General features: G+C 44.3%; 4 protein-coding genes across 5 annotated transcripts in view; 2 read left to right on the top strand and 2 right to left on the bottom strand.

The window, feature by feature from the left end:
* The window catches only part of LOC119464304 (RNA polymerase II-associated protein 1), a 35,757-nt gene extending 34,942 nt beyond the window's left edge, over positions 1 to 815 (top strand). For both annotated transcript variants that reach the window (XM_037725214.2, XM_037725215.2), the window contains exon 28: positions 617 to 815. In XM_037725214.2, coding sequence (XP_037581142.1) covers positions 617 to 667 — 51 coding nt within the window. In that variant the 3' untranslated portion in view covers positions 668 to 815. The remainder of the gene's footprint in view (positions 1 to 616) is intronic.
* On the bottom strand, positions 346 to 3,557 carry LOC119464306 (peroxisome assembly protein 12). Its single transcript, XM_037725216.2, has one exon. The coding sequence runs from the start codon at positions 3,555 to 3,557 to the stop codon at positions 2,577 to 2,579; it is 981 nt and encodes a 326-aa protein (XP_037581144.1). The 3' UTR covers positions 346 to 2,576.
* A 211-nt stretch (positions 3,558 to 3,768) lies between these two features.
* Positions 3,769 to 5,844, top strand: LOC119464303 (LYR motif containing protein 1-like). The gene is made up of 3 exons (XM_037725213.2): positions 3,769 to 4,057; positions 4,127 to 4,187; positions 4,369 to 5,844. The coding sequence occupies exons 1-3, from the start codon at positions 3,899 to 3,901 to the stop codon at positions 4,533 to 4,535; spliced, it is 387 nt and encodes a 128-aa protein (XP_037581141.1). The 5' UTR covers positions 3,769 to 3,898; the 3' UTR covers positions 4,536 to 5,844.
* A 1,557-nt stretch (positions 5,845 to 7,401) lies between these two features.
* Positions 7,402 to 16,660, bottom strand: LOC119464302 (mitochondrial glutamate carrier 1). Its single transcript, XM_037725212.2, has 8 exons — positions 16,506 to 16,660; positions 14,983 to 15,117; positions 14,840 to 14,895; positions 14,251 to 14,344; positions 13,563 to 13,678; positions 12,154 to 12,490; positions 11,868 to 12,005; positions 7,402 to 9,600 (listed from the first exon to the last, which is right to left on the bottom strand). Exons 1-8 carry the CDS (start codon positions 16,532 to 16,534, stop codon positions 9,585 to 9,587), a joined length of 921 nt encoding a protein of 306 aa, XP_037581140.1. The 5' UTR covers positions 16,535 to 16,660; the 3' UTR covers positions 7,402 to 9,584.

Below are 16,660 nucleotides of genomic sequence, written 5' to 3'. Positions count from 1 at the left end.
ATACAGATCTGTTAACGATGATACAGCAGAACGTTGCTCGTAGAAGGTGGGAGCTCTAAATTGAGCTGGCTTTACACTCACACGTACAGTGCTCGGCGATTGAAACGTGATCTTGTTGCACCACTGGTGATCGCTGAGGGGGCCGAATGCAGTTACGATGCATGAGAAAGCTTCTCGCTTCCGTAGGACACAAAAATGCATCATCTCAGTGTCATTAAGCGTCCACCGGTAGCGCAAGAAAGTTCCGGCCGTCATGTTGTCTAAGATCGCTTTTCAATCGCCAAGCGCTGTACACTCACTTGTATGTGTAGTTTTTGTCTGAAATAGGGTCATCAAAAGACAAGTTGGGATGCCTAAACTTATAGGGTGCTTTATTTTGCGTTAATATGATAATTTTCTATTAGTAAAAAAAAAAAAAAAAAGGAAATAAATTCGAAAGTTGGTGGGATAACTTGTGTTCTATGCCAACTGCGCATTTGAGCAACTGTCATGCATGACCACCCAGAACGTTTTAAGACATTTGCAGCTTTTTGTGTGTGTGTTTTCTTAATCCCACAATTGTACTACTATTGCCAACTGTCCATTGTTTCTGACAACTTGTTACACCTTCTTGTAGGAAACTGCGAAACGCATACTGCGATGGACATGTGAAAAGGCAGCATCCTAGGATAAAATCGCAGCGTTATCATGCAAGCTTGCAGCCCCGTCAATATGATAAGGAACGAAGTCACCTACAAGCTGTGGCCAGCTCATCGATTCATCGACCTGTGAAGCGGGATCATGTGTGCACTGGAAGTTATGCCAGAGGCATATACCTCGATGACAAATGCACAGCTATGAACTTCTTCAGTGTTGAATCAAAATGCACTGTTTGCAAAATTTTTGTACTCTCACATTTTTATGCAAGCAACTCGAGTGCAGACTTTGCATGAAATATGTTCATTGTTTGTCACATCCTCGTGTATGTAATGCACCTTGATCTGAGTGCAGAGGTGGGTGTCTGATATCTAAAGTCAATTTATTAAAACCAGTAAATTATAGTTGTGAGGCACATAGCCACGCTTGCCCTCATACGATCCTCCACACACTTGTCTCGAGTCATCTCTTGGGCATTGAAGTAACCCATGTCATATCCCAGCAGGCTAATGTTTGCTAATGGCATTCTCGGCGAATATAATGTGCCAACAAAAATGGGAGCAGAAATTGTTTGATTTTCAAAGGCTGACGTTTACAAAATGTCAATTTTGGACCACAAGAGTAAGTCCTGACAAAGAAAAATGTGTTGTTTCATTCTTTTCCTAGGTATTACGACTGAATCAACGAAACCCACTAATCAGCTATTCAAATGAGGTCGACCCGCCTTGGTTGCTCAATGGTTATGGTGTTGGGCTGCTGAGCACGAGGTCGCCGGATCGAATCCTGGCCACATTTCGATGGGGGCGAAATGCAGAAAACACCCGTGTACTTAGATTTAGGTGCACGTTAAAGAACCCCAGGTGGTCCAAATTAATCCGGAGTCCCCGTCTACGGCGTGCCTCATAATCATCTGGTGATTTTGGCACGTAAAACCCCATAATTTAATTTAAATTTTCAAGTGAGGTCTGCCTATCAATAATGTTGGTAACTGAGAAACTAACGTTCTGTGCTCATGTCATCGTTGATGAGGCAATGTTACTATCGCAAACTTATTGCTTGATTTGCATCGATAAACATGCCACTTTCGCATCTACTTTAATGGGGCTTAGCGTCGCAAAGCTACAGCATCGGGCTCTGGGTTTATTATGACCAGCTGTGGCCTTGTAGTGTGTGCCTAAATTTAGGTGTATGGGAATTTTTACTATCTGCCACAACTGGGAATCAGATTGACTGCCTCATATTCGACAGCAAAATGCCATAGCTACCATTGTGGATCGCATCTACGTTAGCAGTCGCACTGACTGCTTTTCTTAAAAGGCTGAAAAAACGTTAGCAGAAAGTAGCGTAATGCGTGCCTGAAAACACTGCACTAGGCAGGGGCAACACAGTACACAGATAAAAGGAATGACATTAAGTGTTGTAATTCACAATTCACTAACAACAAACAATACACTTATCAACATGCAGGCACACACAGTTGCAGGATGCACTTGTGTGACGACATGTCCCCATCTAGCAACATCACTTCGGTGAACATATTAGAACTTTCAGCACTGGTGGCTTAGGCAGTACAGGCTTTGCACACCGGGCACAAATGACGGTGCACAGCTAGACTATGCGCAGAGTGTAGACACTGAAAAGCATCTGCAATGTCCTCATTCCATCTTGTGTCAGCTTCAAATCTGCATTCGGGTGTCACGCTTAACTTCGCAAGTCTGAAATGCTGCATCACACACTCCTATCCGTCTACAGACACGAAAGCTGGCTCAGGCGCTCCTCGTAACAGTGGTGCGGGCAGTTTCGACTTGGTGCAGCCGTGACTGCCTCAGCAGGAGGTCGAATGTCAAACACGCACGTCCGCACATTGAGCGGCTTGTCCGAAAAGGCTACTCTGACGTCACTATTCGCAGACGTCTTGTTCCTTTCGGGCTTGGCTCCGCTTACTGGCCGACCAGAAGCACAACGTTCTCGTGCGACGACGGGTAGCCCGTGACGGGGCACGTAGTGCGGCCGCTCGACAAGTGCGTCCTGATGCAGTCGTAGCAGAACACGTAGCCGCTCGTGGTCAGCACGGCGGCGCGGGTGGCGATTTCCTTCAGGCATAGCGGGCAGTGACCGCACCGCATCAAAGACTGCGGCGCCGCACCGTCGCTCTGTTCCGACCGCTCGTCGGAGAGCGGCGGTGCGGGCACTGGCGGCTCCGCGACCAGGCTGCCTTTCCTCTGCGAATTCCACCAGTCGACGAAGTGCAACAGGAAAGCCGCCGTCGCCAGGGTGGCGGAGAAGGCGTCGGCGACTCCGCGCAACACGCGCACTGCCCTGCCCGCGTTGGGGTCCGGCGACACCGGCACGTTCGGAGCCACTTCCAGGCGCACCGACGACAGCGAGAGCGTGGGCGAATGCACGGAAGACTTGCCGACCGCGTAAAACAGCGCGAAAGACAGCGAGGCTGCTTCGCAAGCTAGCGAGATCGCCGGGTAGACTCGGCGCAGCTTGCTTATCCAGCCTACGCTCTCTCCCCGGGGCTCCTCATCGAAGACGAGTACGTCTAGCTTTGTGCGCACGTACGGAAGCAGCACGAGGGACGCTAAGGACTTTAGAACGTGACTTCGCTTCAACGCAGCGTCGCCTGTCGTGCTAGCTACCCGTCGAAGGCCGTAGAAGTGCTCGGAAAAGGAACTCGCGTAGCGAGCAAGGTGGTAAAGCTGAACCGAGAGGTCGGCGAGCGTCACCAGTTCGTCGCGGTGAGCCTTGAGCCACGATCTGCGAGGCCGCTTTCCGCTACGCAGGTCAGCGAAGTAGGAGATTAGATGCCTCAGCGCGTTCCTAAGTGCTCGGGCGAGGTTTTCCTGGGCGAGGACTTCGAATATCGACGGATTTTGTGCCAAATTAGTCGCCAAATGGGCCCCGTACTCCGCCATCTTTGTTTTTTGGCTTCGGTTGATTTATCTCGGATTTTCCGTCTCCGTCGCTTTTTTTTTTTTTAACTTCAATGCTTATCTTTATCAATGTGAGAGTTATTTATTATTATTATTAAACAACTCAGGACGTATAAACTCTACATTTCCAAAAAAAAAAAGCGTCTCTAAACTTTTGATTTTAAAGTTAAACAAGATTGGCCTTACGAGACGAATCCAGCCGAAATTCTGGCCTTCTGGCCGGTTCCCACATGGGGATAAATTCAGTAGCTCGGATGCTTATGATCGTAAAACGTCAAGCGATTTTGAGTGTTGACGTCTCAGAACTAGAAAAGTTCCTTTAAATGTTTTCGACCACCATGCTCCGCCGCGACGTTCTGCGGCTTTACAAGCAGCTGTTGCGGACTGGAAGGACTTGGGCCGCGGAAACCCCAGAGAGAACTCAGGAGGAACAGTTCTACATAATCTCCGAAACCAAAGACATCTTTAAAAAGAATAGAAATGTTAGTTGAAGAGGGATCGCGTGAGTTCTGTAAGTTTAATGCCACTTTTATTTTTGTCTCGCTTGCTAGATACAAGATCCTCAAACGATCAAGGAGTGCTTGAGAGAAGGACAGTCAAGGTTGGACCTAGGTAAGCTTTACAGCGCATCATCGACCTGTTACTTCTGCTGCAGCGAGATACCTCGCAGTATTTCGTGACAGGACTGAACAGACATATTTTATAGTTTATTGCGGCAGCTCGTGCACATATATACGGGTGTACGTCTTGTGTTTCCCTTGCTTGTTCCCAAGAGTTTCCATTGTGCTTTCAGCGCTCCACTACCACAACCCCTACCCGAGACCCGTGAACCTGGCACAGAGTGCGTTGTCACCAAGCCACGCAAAACACCTCAAGTCCCAACAGAAACTGTGGAAAGCGTCGAGACCCATCTACATCCGATCCATCGATTCCGACAGCAGTCCGCCCGATAAGAAGTAACTCTGTCGTGCGCTTGGGTTGTGTAGGTGGCAAGCTTTTTAAGACGGCATTACTCTTCATCGTAATTTATTAGACGAATTTGAGCGTGCAGCTCAAAAGCGGATCGAGGTCTCGGATGAATGAATTGTGAACAAATGTTTGGGCCAAGCCAGACTGATTAATTCACGACGCAATTAGAAGCGCAGGCAAATATTGAAAGGCACTGCTGTAAACATGACGTCTGCGTGTTTCTTTATTCTATGCAATGCTCTCCATCTAACTTGCGAACATTTCATTACTTCTTTGCTGCTAGCACATATTTAAAAGAAATGTCCTTGTCACATAGCTGCGTTAATAAAAACCTTTCTCCGCAGGAAATGTGTTAATGAATGTTGGCAAATATGGTGTACATTTACTGGAGGGGTTGCTGCTTAGAGTAATAGTGTAAGGCATGTTTTCTTTCAACTCCAGCTAGGCATCCCGGAAATGGTCGTGTCGCTATTCATTGTACACGCTAGTCCATGTTCCCAAACCAGCTTACCTTGGAAAAGTGAATTGCACTCTAAATATTCCATGTCATAATTGCCTGTTTAGTTAAAACAAACAGAATTGGCCTGCATTTTAACCGTTTCAATGAAATCTTTCAAAATAATATTGCACTGTGGCACAGTGCACCATAAACTGGTACAAACTATGTGGTGGACCACCACGTGAATAGAATAAAGCTAAAAAAACCATTGTATTTATCTCTAAGTAATGTCATACAATCAGATTAAAGTAAGCCAGCTGTAATAGGCCTAAATGTTTATGACGTTGGAAGCATCAGTGTCTCGAGTAGAATCGTATTGCAAAAAGGTAAGGCGTGCATTATGAATCCTTGCCAACCTTTTTGCATTATGAATCCTTACCAACTAGCTCAGCTTTCGGTCGTTCTAAATCTCGAGTGGACTGGTGTAAACATTGCATCAGCCTGCAAGGTTCCGAATTGTAAACATCAAACAAATTGGTTAAAACTAAAAAAATTAATTTAGGGTTTTCCATGCCAAAACCACTATACAGTTATGAGACACACTGTAGTGCGGGACTCCAAATTAATTTTGACCACCTTTGGGTTCTTTAACGTGCAATTAAACTTAAGTATTTTACCCCATTGAAATGCGGCCACCGTGGCAGGCATCAAACCGTGACCACAATCTTAGCAGTGCAGTGTCGTAACCACTGAGCTACTGCAGGGGGTAAACAAATTGGTGATGCATAAAAGTGCCACAGTAGATCATGTGAAGTGTGTCTTGGGTCTTTTTGCAGGAGAATAAAAACTTGTTGGAGCATATTTGGCAGTCACTTCCAAGTCACGAGTGGGAGCTTTCAGATATCCTTGAAAAAGAAAATTAGATAATCACTCTATCAAATCAAATTTTGGAGGCTTGGCAAGGAAGTTAGAAAAGAAGCTGAGGTGTTCTCAGATGCGAGATCTAGGCGGGCCTTCAATCGCATTGAGGTGCAGCAGGCGACTACGAACTTGCCATAATCTGGAATAGTGAGGCTGAGAGTCGAATTGTGAAGGGCAACAAAGAAATCCACAATTTAAAAGGCTAGGCATTGAAGAGGAACGGAAAGAACAACAGAAACGTACCTTTTGTGTATCGCTCCTTTAGGCCTATCGAACCATGAGTATTTATAAATTCACACAGTCTTCTGTCGTTCTAACTTGAAATTGAAGACTGCACAGCGACTGATGGACAGGAAAATGACAGGTGTAACATTAAAGGGACACTATAGAGAAAAGTCAGTTGGGCTGTATTAGTAAATTTCACAAGCTATTCTTACATGCATGAGAGGAGGCACGGTAAGACAGAAAAGATGCAAGAACGAGAAGCTGGTTGCAACGCTGCCTTGACGTTCCTGCACCAGCTTGCCGTCAAGTCGTGGATTTCGACGGCACTCGCTCAGGTAGAGGTCATTTTTTATTGGTAAAGATAGATTACTGCAGTTTACTCCTGTTAATTTGGCCATTGTGGGACCGCAAGATTTGGTTGAATTAGAAAACAATGGCACGATGAACAAACAAAATTTAGTATTTTCTCTCGGTTCACTATGAGTATTGCCGACATGCTTTTCTTCACGCCGATTTGTTTCCTGCCGATAACCCCTTTCGTAATATCCTTAAGAACCTCTTTGTTGACCTCGATGGACAACACTTGTGTATTTGCCACTCGCCATGCTGAATGTGGGGGGTGTGACACGAAATAGGCATGCAAACAGATAGCTTCATGGGCAGAAGGAGTGTCAGCCACTAATATATGAAACAAACAGCCTCACACTTAGGAAAGCAGTAGTTCTTTAAGGCAGAGAGTTGGGCTAGCTGGAATTTAGAAATATGTGTTCTAGCATGCAAGAAAACTAAAATGACTTGCAGAGATAAATCTGGTGAATTTTGTCTTTTCAAACTTTTAGTAAGCGCTGCATGCACGAGGGGGTGTCGGTGGAAGTTTAATTAGCCGAAGTGGCATGCTTTTGCATTCGAACTAAACTAGCTTCCTTCCTAGCCTCCAATATTGAGTTCCTCCCCAGGACTTTCCAGTGCGTTCAGATTAAGCAAGAATTCAAATTAACTGATGTGGAATTCAAATGGAAGTCGACTGTATAGAGACTACAAAATTCGCAGGCATAGGCTGGCTTTGCTTGAAATAAGACGGGCGTAACCAAGAGACCTCCGAGATAGGGCATGGCCCTACGGTAGATTCGAAATGTTAGGCTGATGATTATGACCACAGTCCTTCCTTGCCAAGGTGCAGGAATGTTTTGCAAGTGGAGCTTTACTACTTACCGCAGCGCTCGGCTGTGTACAGCTCTCGGAAGACAAAAGAACCAGCGATGGCAAATGCAATAACAGGAATACACTTTTTTTTTATTTTGTGTTCACTGTTACAGCTTTTCTATACACAATTTGCAAATGCGACAGGGCGAGTACCAAATAGAAGGACCGGAGTCGGAGCAAGAAGTTTCCCACCGACCACTCGGTATATTTGTTACAATATACATAAAAAGGGGAGAAGGACAAGGTCGTATAGGTTTGTTTTTACAGCTTAACAAGAGTAAACGTGCAAAAGAAAAGTTTTGTTTTTCACCTATGCAACAGAGCACTATACGTTACAAATGAGAAGCAATAGGGCTGTCATTGTTTTGCTCATCCATCCAAAAGAGTTCCCCATATCCACCACTTGTATATGTATAAAGACCTACAAAAAATATATGACAACCACGTCAATGCAAAAGCACTGTGGTCGCTTCACATTCTTGCCTTAACGAAATATTCTCAAAAACAAAAAATTAAGAAAACGGGTCTACAACACATCTTTCAAGTGGTGCAGCTAAGCAGGCATATTTTTCCAGCAGAGTAGTAAACAGTTCAAGAATGCTTAGTTACAAAACACTACATTTGGCTGTCCTTTCTCAACTAAATGACATGGTCGTGCTCGTTCTGAAGTAGAAAAAAAAATTCGATATGGCACTTCGATTATGTGCATTGCTCTCGATACATCTAATTGCATTATGTTGTTTGTTGACCACAATGTTCAGACAGTGTCGAAAGCTTATGGGGCACTGCAAGTTCTGCAAAAATGCTCAATTTCTTCTTAGTTCGAATGTGCAGCAATAAATTCAATGAGGCTTCGTTGGTTGCACAAACTACTGCAGAATGTGACTTAATTCTGAGCAATGTGCCCAAAACTAGCAACAATGCCACTTTATTATTATTATTATTTTTTTTTTGCAGATCCTACACGCCCTATAGACTTTAAACTCCAAGAGTATGAACACATTTTAGCATTTTCTCACTGCTTACCATATGTCCTTGTTAGACATCATGTGTAGAAAACCACTCAGCTGCCATTCAGACAGCAACTGACAGAATTCGTTTATCAAAGCTGTTTTTGTTGACCACTGAAAGTTCTATCAGAAACAGGTTAGCAAAAACACTGTAGCAGCCACAGCAACATTCCAACCTTCTTTGCGTTACAAGTGCACAGCATGAATCTAGCAGACAATAGAAGTTGATAAAAGGTAAAAGCTGTGAACCATAACTGTAAAGCGAATTCCCGTGTCAGGTTCACAAAAACTTCATGACAAGAAGGCAGGCAATGGCTGGCTTATAAAACGGCTACGAAAAGTACACTACAGCTCGCTGTTCTTTGTATAGTTAGTGAGGGGTCGTGTTTATGACCAATGACCACTGTTATTCACAGAGGATGATCTCGACACTATAAAGCTGCCACCTGTTCTGGCTACATTTATAGAAATGACTATTACTGTTGTGTCACAAACTTTCACAGGTGTGCAAGGTTTGAAACTCTTGAGAATTCACAAAATATATACCTTTGCCTGCATCTCGGCTGCATAGCATTCAGGCCAGGTGCTTAATACAATTGCTCAGAATACTGAGACGACACTTAGATATGCCCATGAATAGTAAACAGTATTCATTTCAATTCTATCCACTAACAAGAGCGCATACAGAACATGGCTGTACCTTTCAAAACTATGATAACAACCCGAGTCATCATCTATTAACAATTCATTGCTTACAATATAAACTGTAAATACAGTAGACCTATGCAAGCAGCACTTCCACAGCTCTGAGAGTGATCTCAACGCAGGAATTCTATCATAAATCTTCAGATGGCAAAACCTTGTTATGATGGTTGTAATGAGAACAAGTAAATCGACAGCTGTGCGAGTGCTGCAAGCAAACATGTGAACCACCCAGTTTCCTCCTCACTCGTGGCTCTTCTTTCTTTCCTCAGTGTTAAACCCCATTTGACACCTCCACTTTTTCAACGCCTTTTGGGCAGACGGGGCAAGTGATGAATTGGGAGTTGTTTACAGTCAACGCATGTCACTCAACTGCCCGAGGCACACGAGCCGCTCGGGATTGCACCTTGCGAGATTGCAGCCAGAACAAGCTGTTGCAGATGTGCAGGAGGCATAGGCCCGAACAGGAATTTTGATTCGAAAGCCCTTGTGGTTTTCCTGTGTCGGGGTTTCATGGCAGCGAGAATTTCAGGACGTGGACTAGGCTGTCTTAGCTCTGGAAAAAACAAAAAAAAGGTGAGAGATGTTTTCTTTTACTGCTTTCATGTACCAAGCACTGTTTTCTTATGAGCATCTCTTATTGAGGCCAGTGAGCTGCCGTCACACAACTTCAAGACAGTGATAAAGCATTCTTTGTTTCAGAGCTCCAACGACAAAGACATAATGTTCCATTAACATTCTTCAGTACTGCGCAATCAGCTAGAAAACATATTGAACAAAATGGGCAGACAGATGACATGAGAGCTGTTCAACACACAACACAGCATCTGTATCATAAGTCTTTCTGTCCTGATGGTGATGTGTAGGTTTAATTATTCAAGGGCCACATCTGGCCAAAGCTTTCTGTCCTGTGTTTCATGTTGCTTTGCTTCAAACTTCAAACCTTAAAAACATTGTATTATAAGGTACAAAAAATTAGCACAGGTACAACAATGTATATGAAATAGCCATTTTTTTTTTCCCCGTTCACATGCCTCACTTTTGTTGCAATAGAGTAGATACAGTAGCCCCCCTCCTTTATATTGTAGGCTGTGAGCATAAATAAAACTATGATATCAAAGCCTACTCAGCATTGTTGTGAAAGGGCCACACTATAATTGCTATCACAAGCTGCTAGTATGACTTGGGAAAATCAGGTGTCGAAGTACACACAATCAAAAAAGCACAGTCATTGCTTGTGAAATGTGTATAGTGATGGAGGTATCAGGTCAGACATCTAATCTAGAAGCTATGCAATCTAGAAGCTATGCAAGAAGAGCTTTAGAAGCACGGTAGACTTCCGTTAATTTAACTTTGACAAGACTAACAAAATTGATGTAATTATCTGAAAGGTTGAAATAAAGAAGCACCAGAAGAAATGCCTTATTATAACGCTGATTCATCTGGCAGTAACATTTGCCCGATTCTAACATGCCACGAAACCCAACGCGCATTAAGTTTTTTTATAAAGCTTCTAAGTGCAAAACTAATGCAAAAACCTAATGTGCACTCAGTTTTTATAGCTTCAAAGTGGAAAACTAATGTAAAAATGACAGAGCTGCTACAAATTAGAAATTTATTGTGCACAAGTTTTTCGGGGTTTTTTTGCTGGAAAAATGTAGCAGTCTTCCAATTCAGGTAATCAGAAAAATACGAAAGAAGCAATGTTTATCTTCACAGAATGAACATTTAGTCGACTTAATGTCCATCACCATCACTCTGAAAACACATTACTGTTATCTATGAACTACAATGTGCCACCTTCTGTACAGCTCATTGTGTATTTGATATTCTGCATTTATGCAACAACTTTGCCACAATCGGAGTCGTTCGAGATTGAAAATGGGATGGTGGCCCACACCTAAACTAGCCACGAGGCTATATGGTGTAGCGCGAAGCAGGACTAGGGGCACAGAAAAATGAGGACAAGATAGCCTCACGAAAAACCAACTAGCCCAAACCTTCAGCCTTCTAAACTAACCGCTTCGCTAGTTCGTCCTACGACAGAAGCAATTCTGGGGAACGCCAAGAATGCCCAACACAATTTTGTGGCCGCTATCTTAGCATATAAACTAACTCGATTTTGAATCGGCTTTCACACTCAGACAAAGCAGTGCATCACGGTCACCCCATGCTGCGCAAGAACTTGTTCGGGGGGAGGACACCCCCCCTTTCATGCATTCTTTTTTTTTTTCTTTTTTTAAGTTTTGGCCTGTTGGAACACATTTTTGTGGGATATATACGCACTTTATTAAGCACAATTTTTTTTCTAGACACAGGACACAAGCAGCAGCAAACATGAAAGCAACATAGTTTTTTCTAGATCACAGCGACTTTTTAACAACTGCACTACTGCTGATTTCAACTGCTTCAGGAACTTGTCAGAATGAACTTGCACACAGCAAGTGCCGTCCACCCCTAGTTTAGGGCATCGTGTGCTGGCGCAGGAAAACGGCACAGCTACCAGCATAATTTCTTTTTGCTTTTTCTACCAGCCTTTTTTTTTTTTTTTTTTTGCGCTATGCTGCGCAACGCCATCTTTCAACCCCTTAAAACCGTTTTACAAACACTTTATTTTCGATAAAACCTGACTCAACATTTGCAATGTCATAGAACAAGCCAAAATTTCAGAGTGTTGGCATGTACAGTTGAAAGCAACAAGCACTGATGAAACTGGACTACAGAGCAGAACCACAGCATCACTAGTACTAACATCACTAATAGTCACATCGTAGTGTCAACAGCCACCGGAAAACAATGTACGCATGTCAATACGTAACTCACCTCTTCATGCCAAGCAAGTATTCGGCCACACCCAGGAAGTAAACAGTCTGAGCGATACCAAACAGCGGTGCAATCACAATGACACGGCATCCGGCTCCCTTGAAGAAAGCACGCACCCCTTCCTCTCGAAGAATGCGGCTGCAAGGACAGACAAGGGGTGTCCATTACTAACCCATTAATTATATTGTTACGAAAATAAATTTACATCTTGTTATGCCAATAAATAAATTACTAATTGGAAACCAGTAACTGGCACTGATGCAATGGGGAGACCAAAAGTACTGACACAAATGCGTCGGGAATGCCTGTATAAGAGGCCTCCCCTGGTGCCCGGCTGAGCAGTTGGAGGCGCGTCTTGACGACATCACAGGGGTTGACGAGGAAGGCGGCTGCCGAGCCGGCTCCGCAGCCTGCGAGGAACGATGCCCAGAAAACCGATGTGCCGTCGGATCTGCTGGGCCCTAGGGAGTTTAGGTGCGCAAAGAGCGGGAAGTAGATGACGGAGAAGGTGACATCGCGCAGCATGGTGGCGCCTGTCCCGCGGTAGAGGCCAACCAGGCCCCGCTCGCGAACAAGCTGCGTGGCCACTGCTCGTGCCGACAGGCGCTTGCTGGCATCGGCACCTGGCAAGAGAAACCAACACCTCATGTCACCGTTTGCCGTTTGACAGCCATGAATAGCGTCAAAGGGTACCTGCAAAGGAAACTGCTTTCTAATCATAATTCAAGTAGTACAGAGTGTAGAATCTGTGCCCGTCTAACACCCCTGTCAAAAAGGCCGTTTTGATCCTCATTTTATGTCTTTGCATAAAAGCTTTCGAGCGTAATCAAAAGATGAGACATGACTGAGGGTACCAAGGTTGAAATCAAGCTTGCTTGACAATGACATGCAGCGGTGCTCAATCAGAACTGGCCCGAATGTGTCCGTGTGATGGGAATATAAAGCTTCCCTTCTTAACCCCACAAAGCCCGAATGCCATTCCACATCAAAGAAAATTTAAACAGCTTATTCACATTTATTTACGGCTATATTGGTACAAAGAAAACAATGAAACAATTGTGTACACATTAATTAGTACAGTAATTAATTAGTAATTGATCTGCAGAGCTATCCACAACCAAGAACTCCCTCCGGTATATCAAAAACACGTGTATGGGCCCTGCATAGGGTTTAAATTAGAGTTTTAGGTGCCAAAGTCAGCGTATCATACATGTGGCTTTGTGGGGTTAAGCCAAACGCATTTACAGCAGCAACCTTTCAAGGCTTGCTGGGTATGTATTTCAATTTACATTGTACTTAACAGTGCTAGCAACAGCACAACATTGCTTGTTTCTGTTCTGCTCGAAGCATTCCTTAGTCCAACATACAGCCACAGTGCTTAACTATACACTGTAATGCCAGCATCAAACCTTCATGTAAAGTTTCCTACACCAGTAACTCTCACCTGTGTCAATCGCTAGTTAGTCAATGTCAATTGCATGCCATTTTCAGAGTAGCATATTGCAGATAGCAGAATGGTATATTGAGGAATCACTAACAAGATAATGTAAGATGTGAAAATCACTAAGATGTGCAGTTCAATAAGCATATCCACAGGTCACATGAACTTACTTTTCAACAAGCGTTTTTCTTTTTTTGATGTGCATATAAAACTAAGCAGCCAGAACCCTATTCACAAAATGACTATGAACAAACCTGTGCGGCCAGCGTCTTGTAACTGAATCTTAAGCAGCTCCATCGGTGTGGTGACAATGATTTGGCAAAATCCCGCCCCTCCGCCAGCAAGCATCTCTTGCGTTAAGCTCAGTTTACTGCAAGAAATAAGATATAATTAGATCGTTGATGCAAAGGCAAAGATTTGCACCTGTATCATTTTTGGGGACGTAACTTCTAGAGTGTGTTTTACCCGATTTTAACATGACCATTGCAGCCAGAAATCAAACCTGTGATCTTTTGCTCAGAAGTGGAATGCCACACAGCTACCTAGCCACTTCGGCAGGTGCCCTATAGTGTACAAATTAATGCATTAACCGTTAAACTAGCTTTATCACAATGTCAGGCATGCGAGGGTACTCGGCACAACTACAGTAAAACCTTGTCATAACGAAGTCACATCTGCCGCAAAAACAGCTTCGCTATTCCGGATATTCATAGCTGCAACAGCACAACTAGACAAGGACTAAGAAAAAGGAGGTGACACCACACAGCTGAATCTACACGAACTTGCCCGACTTTCCATGCTTATGATATTAATTACAAAGAGGTATTTTCACAAAATATTTTATATTGACTAAAATGTTCATTATATATTGTTCAATGTTCGTTATATTGACGTTCAACTGTACTGATTGCTCAACAGATCCAAAAATGCATCTGCACGTACCCACTTGAAGATGAAAGAGTATGGCGAAACCAGTCATTAGCAGCAAGCTTGATGGCTTTCTCCGGTGTAATCAACAAGATGTTTACCGCTGAACCTACAAGGACAATGAAACGAACATACTGCAAATGGTGTATCTGCACCGAGTGCAGATGGTGCAAAAATGTAATTCACCTGTATCCGTGTTCTGTTCTTCACATTCAAAGCATTACATACCCCCGAGCATCTAGGCGCATCTCGCAGAGCAGCAGGCATACAAAGGTACCCTCAAACCCAGGCATTTTTAGCAGTCAGTCAACCACCAAAATTTCCATTTTCATATGCTAAAGGAGTGCGCTAGTGCTTACCAAAATTGAACGCTGAGGCATCACAGTGCAATATGCAATGCTGACATGAGATCCCCTGGATTTTTGGCATGTAAAACAGTCCTAGTGCAAGAACTTTGCCCTCTCATTCTGTCGGGTCCCCAGTATAGTAAAACCTAGGAAGCACTGAACTGTGCCACTAATAAACTATCGCACACGTTTAACAAAATGAAAATGTTCCCAGTGCACCACAAAGCAAATAACTTTCCGCAACGTTGTGCTCTCACCTCTGTACATGCCAAAAAAGCCTTCTGCTGCATAGGATTTCCGAAAGCAGTCGAGCCTACGGGGCAAGAAAACATGCTTGCACGTCAGAGCCAGTTTAACACTGCAGCTAACATGCAGCAGCTAGTAGCCCGGCAATACCCACATGGAGCGGTACATGCGTTCTCCATTTGGCCCAATCTGTTGGTTTTGAAGTCTTGTCTTGACCAAGTCGATGGGAAACACGCACGTGACACCGATGATGCCCGCAATGCCGCCATTTACTATTTTTGGTAAGAGTCTGCAAAAGTAAAAGTATTGACATATTTCATTGCAGTGGGAAAAGATGAAGACAAGAACACGTACAAGATAAGCACTGACTTTTGTGGATTTTATTTGATAAGAACATTTGTGTACAAAAAATTGCCACGCAGAAAATAATAGTACAAAAATCAAAGGAACTCATCATCACTAATGTAAAAGAGAGAAAATACAGAGAAACCTTAATATCAGTAAGAGTCAGAGCCACCTGCTAAGCAAATAATAATATTCCTTATCTGATAATGCAACAAAGCCCAGCTGATGCATGGTCCCCCCCACCCCCTTTTTTTCTTGAGAAAAAGCTTATACAATTAAGATTTTCGATTCGAATGTCTTGAAAGAGCCGCAGCATTCCAGAAACATTATGTTACGTACAATACGAGCTCAGCCAGCTATTCACCCTGCCTCAAAAATATTAATCCTATTTAGGTTCTTGTAAGGCTTCTGTCGCATGCCACTGGTTTAGTAGACTTTCCAAGCCGGGTATGGACACCACGTGATCACGGCGGATCAGACAGAGTGCTCTAGTTCAAGCGCGCAAGATGTGATGGAATAAGCATGCAAATGACTGACGGCCCCACTTACTCTGTTAATAATAAGATCAATATCACTTTTATCACTGCAGCTTCTAGCAAGAGTCGCCACTGGCCGTCAGGGTCAAAACGCCAATTAATGTCCGAGATGATCGATGGTAGCAACTTCACTACTGCGTTTCGTAGACGAGAGTGCGACAAACCTTTGACAGCGATTAAGTTGTCGCTTACCATCTTTACATAACACAAGGCGCTTGCTTGCAGATCACGTATTTTCCCTACTCAACATACGCCAAGGTCAGCTAATGATTACGTTAAATTTTATTCAAGGTTATTCGGCGCTTCTCTCGCGCAATTATACATCGTGACGCGATTGCGCAATGTGTAGACAAGAGGTCCAGCACAAACTATCTCATCATATTTAACCAGCGAGAAAGTGGTCGCACAGCGCTTTCCGACTATTTGGGGGGCGAACGTGGACCAGCGCAGAGCGCAGAGCCCAACTTTCTCCTTTCCACAACCTCGGCGCGCCGCCGGTTATCAGCCCGGCGTTGTAAAATGCCCACTCCATTGATAGGCAGCGAAGGTCGTGACATCCCGGTCTGCCGCACGCGAATGAACTGCCCCGGCGGGAAAGAGCGTTCCGCACAGAATGAAGCGAGGCTGGCGAAAAGCGCATCAATAACCGGGCCATTGCCAACGTAAGCAGCTGGTTAATGGAATCCCTGGCTGCGTGCCGATGCACTGAAACTTTGTTCTCGAGCGCGGCACTTCAACGCACATAGCACGCGCGCGCGCGCGTGACGCTCACGCACGCGCGTGGAGCTTGACTCACGGAAATCGGCCCTTGGTTTGCGTAGCCATGGTCCTGGCTCGAGTTTTTCGATGCGGCCTCTAGCTGCCGTCAAGCGCCGGTACCGCAGCCGCTGTGCGACTGCTGGGCGAAGTGACGGACGACGAAAGTACTGAAGAACTAGAAAAACGGCTGAT

The sequence above is a fragment of the Dermacentor silvarum genome, chromosome 9 (genome assembly GCF_013339745.2).
Source record: "Dermacentor silvarum isolate Dsil-2018 chromosome 9, BIME_Dsil_1.4, whole genome shotgun sequence".
NCBI classification, from domain to species: domain Eukaryota; kingdom Metazoa; phylum Arthropoda; class Arachnida; order Ixodida; family Ixodidae; genus Dermacentor; species Dermacentor silvarum.
This window is presented reverse-complemented; position numbering and strand designations above follow the sequence as displayed.

Coding starts and splice junctions, on each gene's coding strand:
- LOC119464306 (XM_037725216.2), bottom strand. CDS start 3,557: ATGGCGGAGTACGGGGCCCATTTGGCGACTAATTTGGCACAAAATCCG.
- LOC119464303 (XM_037725213.2), top strand. CDS start 3,899: ATGTTTTCGACCACCATGCTCCGCCGCGACGTTCTGCGGCTTTACAAG. Junction 4,058..4,126: donor TCTTTAAAAAGAATAGAAAT/GTTAGTTGAAGA, acceptor CTCGCTTGCTAG/ATACAAGATCCTCAAACGAT. Junction 4,188..4,368: donor ACAGTCAAGGTTGGACCTAG/GTAAGCTTTACA, acceptor TTGTGCTTTCAG/CGCTCCACTACCACAACCCC.
- LOC119464302 (XM_037725212.2), bottom strand. CDS start 16,534: ATGGCTACGCAAACCAAGGGCCGATTTCC. Junction 13,679..14,250: donor ACTCTTTCATCTTCAAGTGG/GTACGTGCAGAT, acceptor TATTTCTTGCAG/TAAACTGAGCTTAACGCAAG. Junction 12,491..13,562: donor ACAAGACGCTGGCCGCACAG/GTTTGTTCATAG, acceptor TTCTCTTGCCAG/GTGCCGATGCCAGCAAGCGC.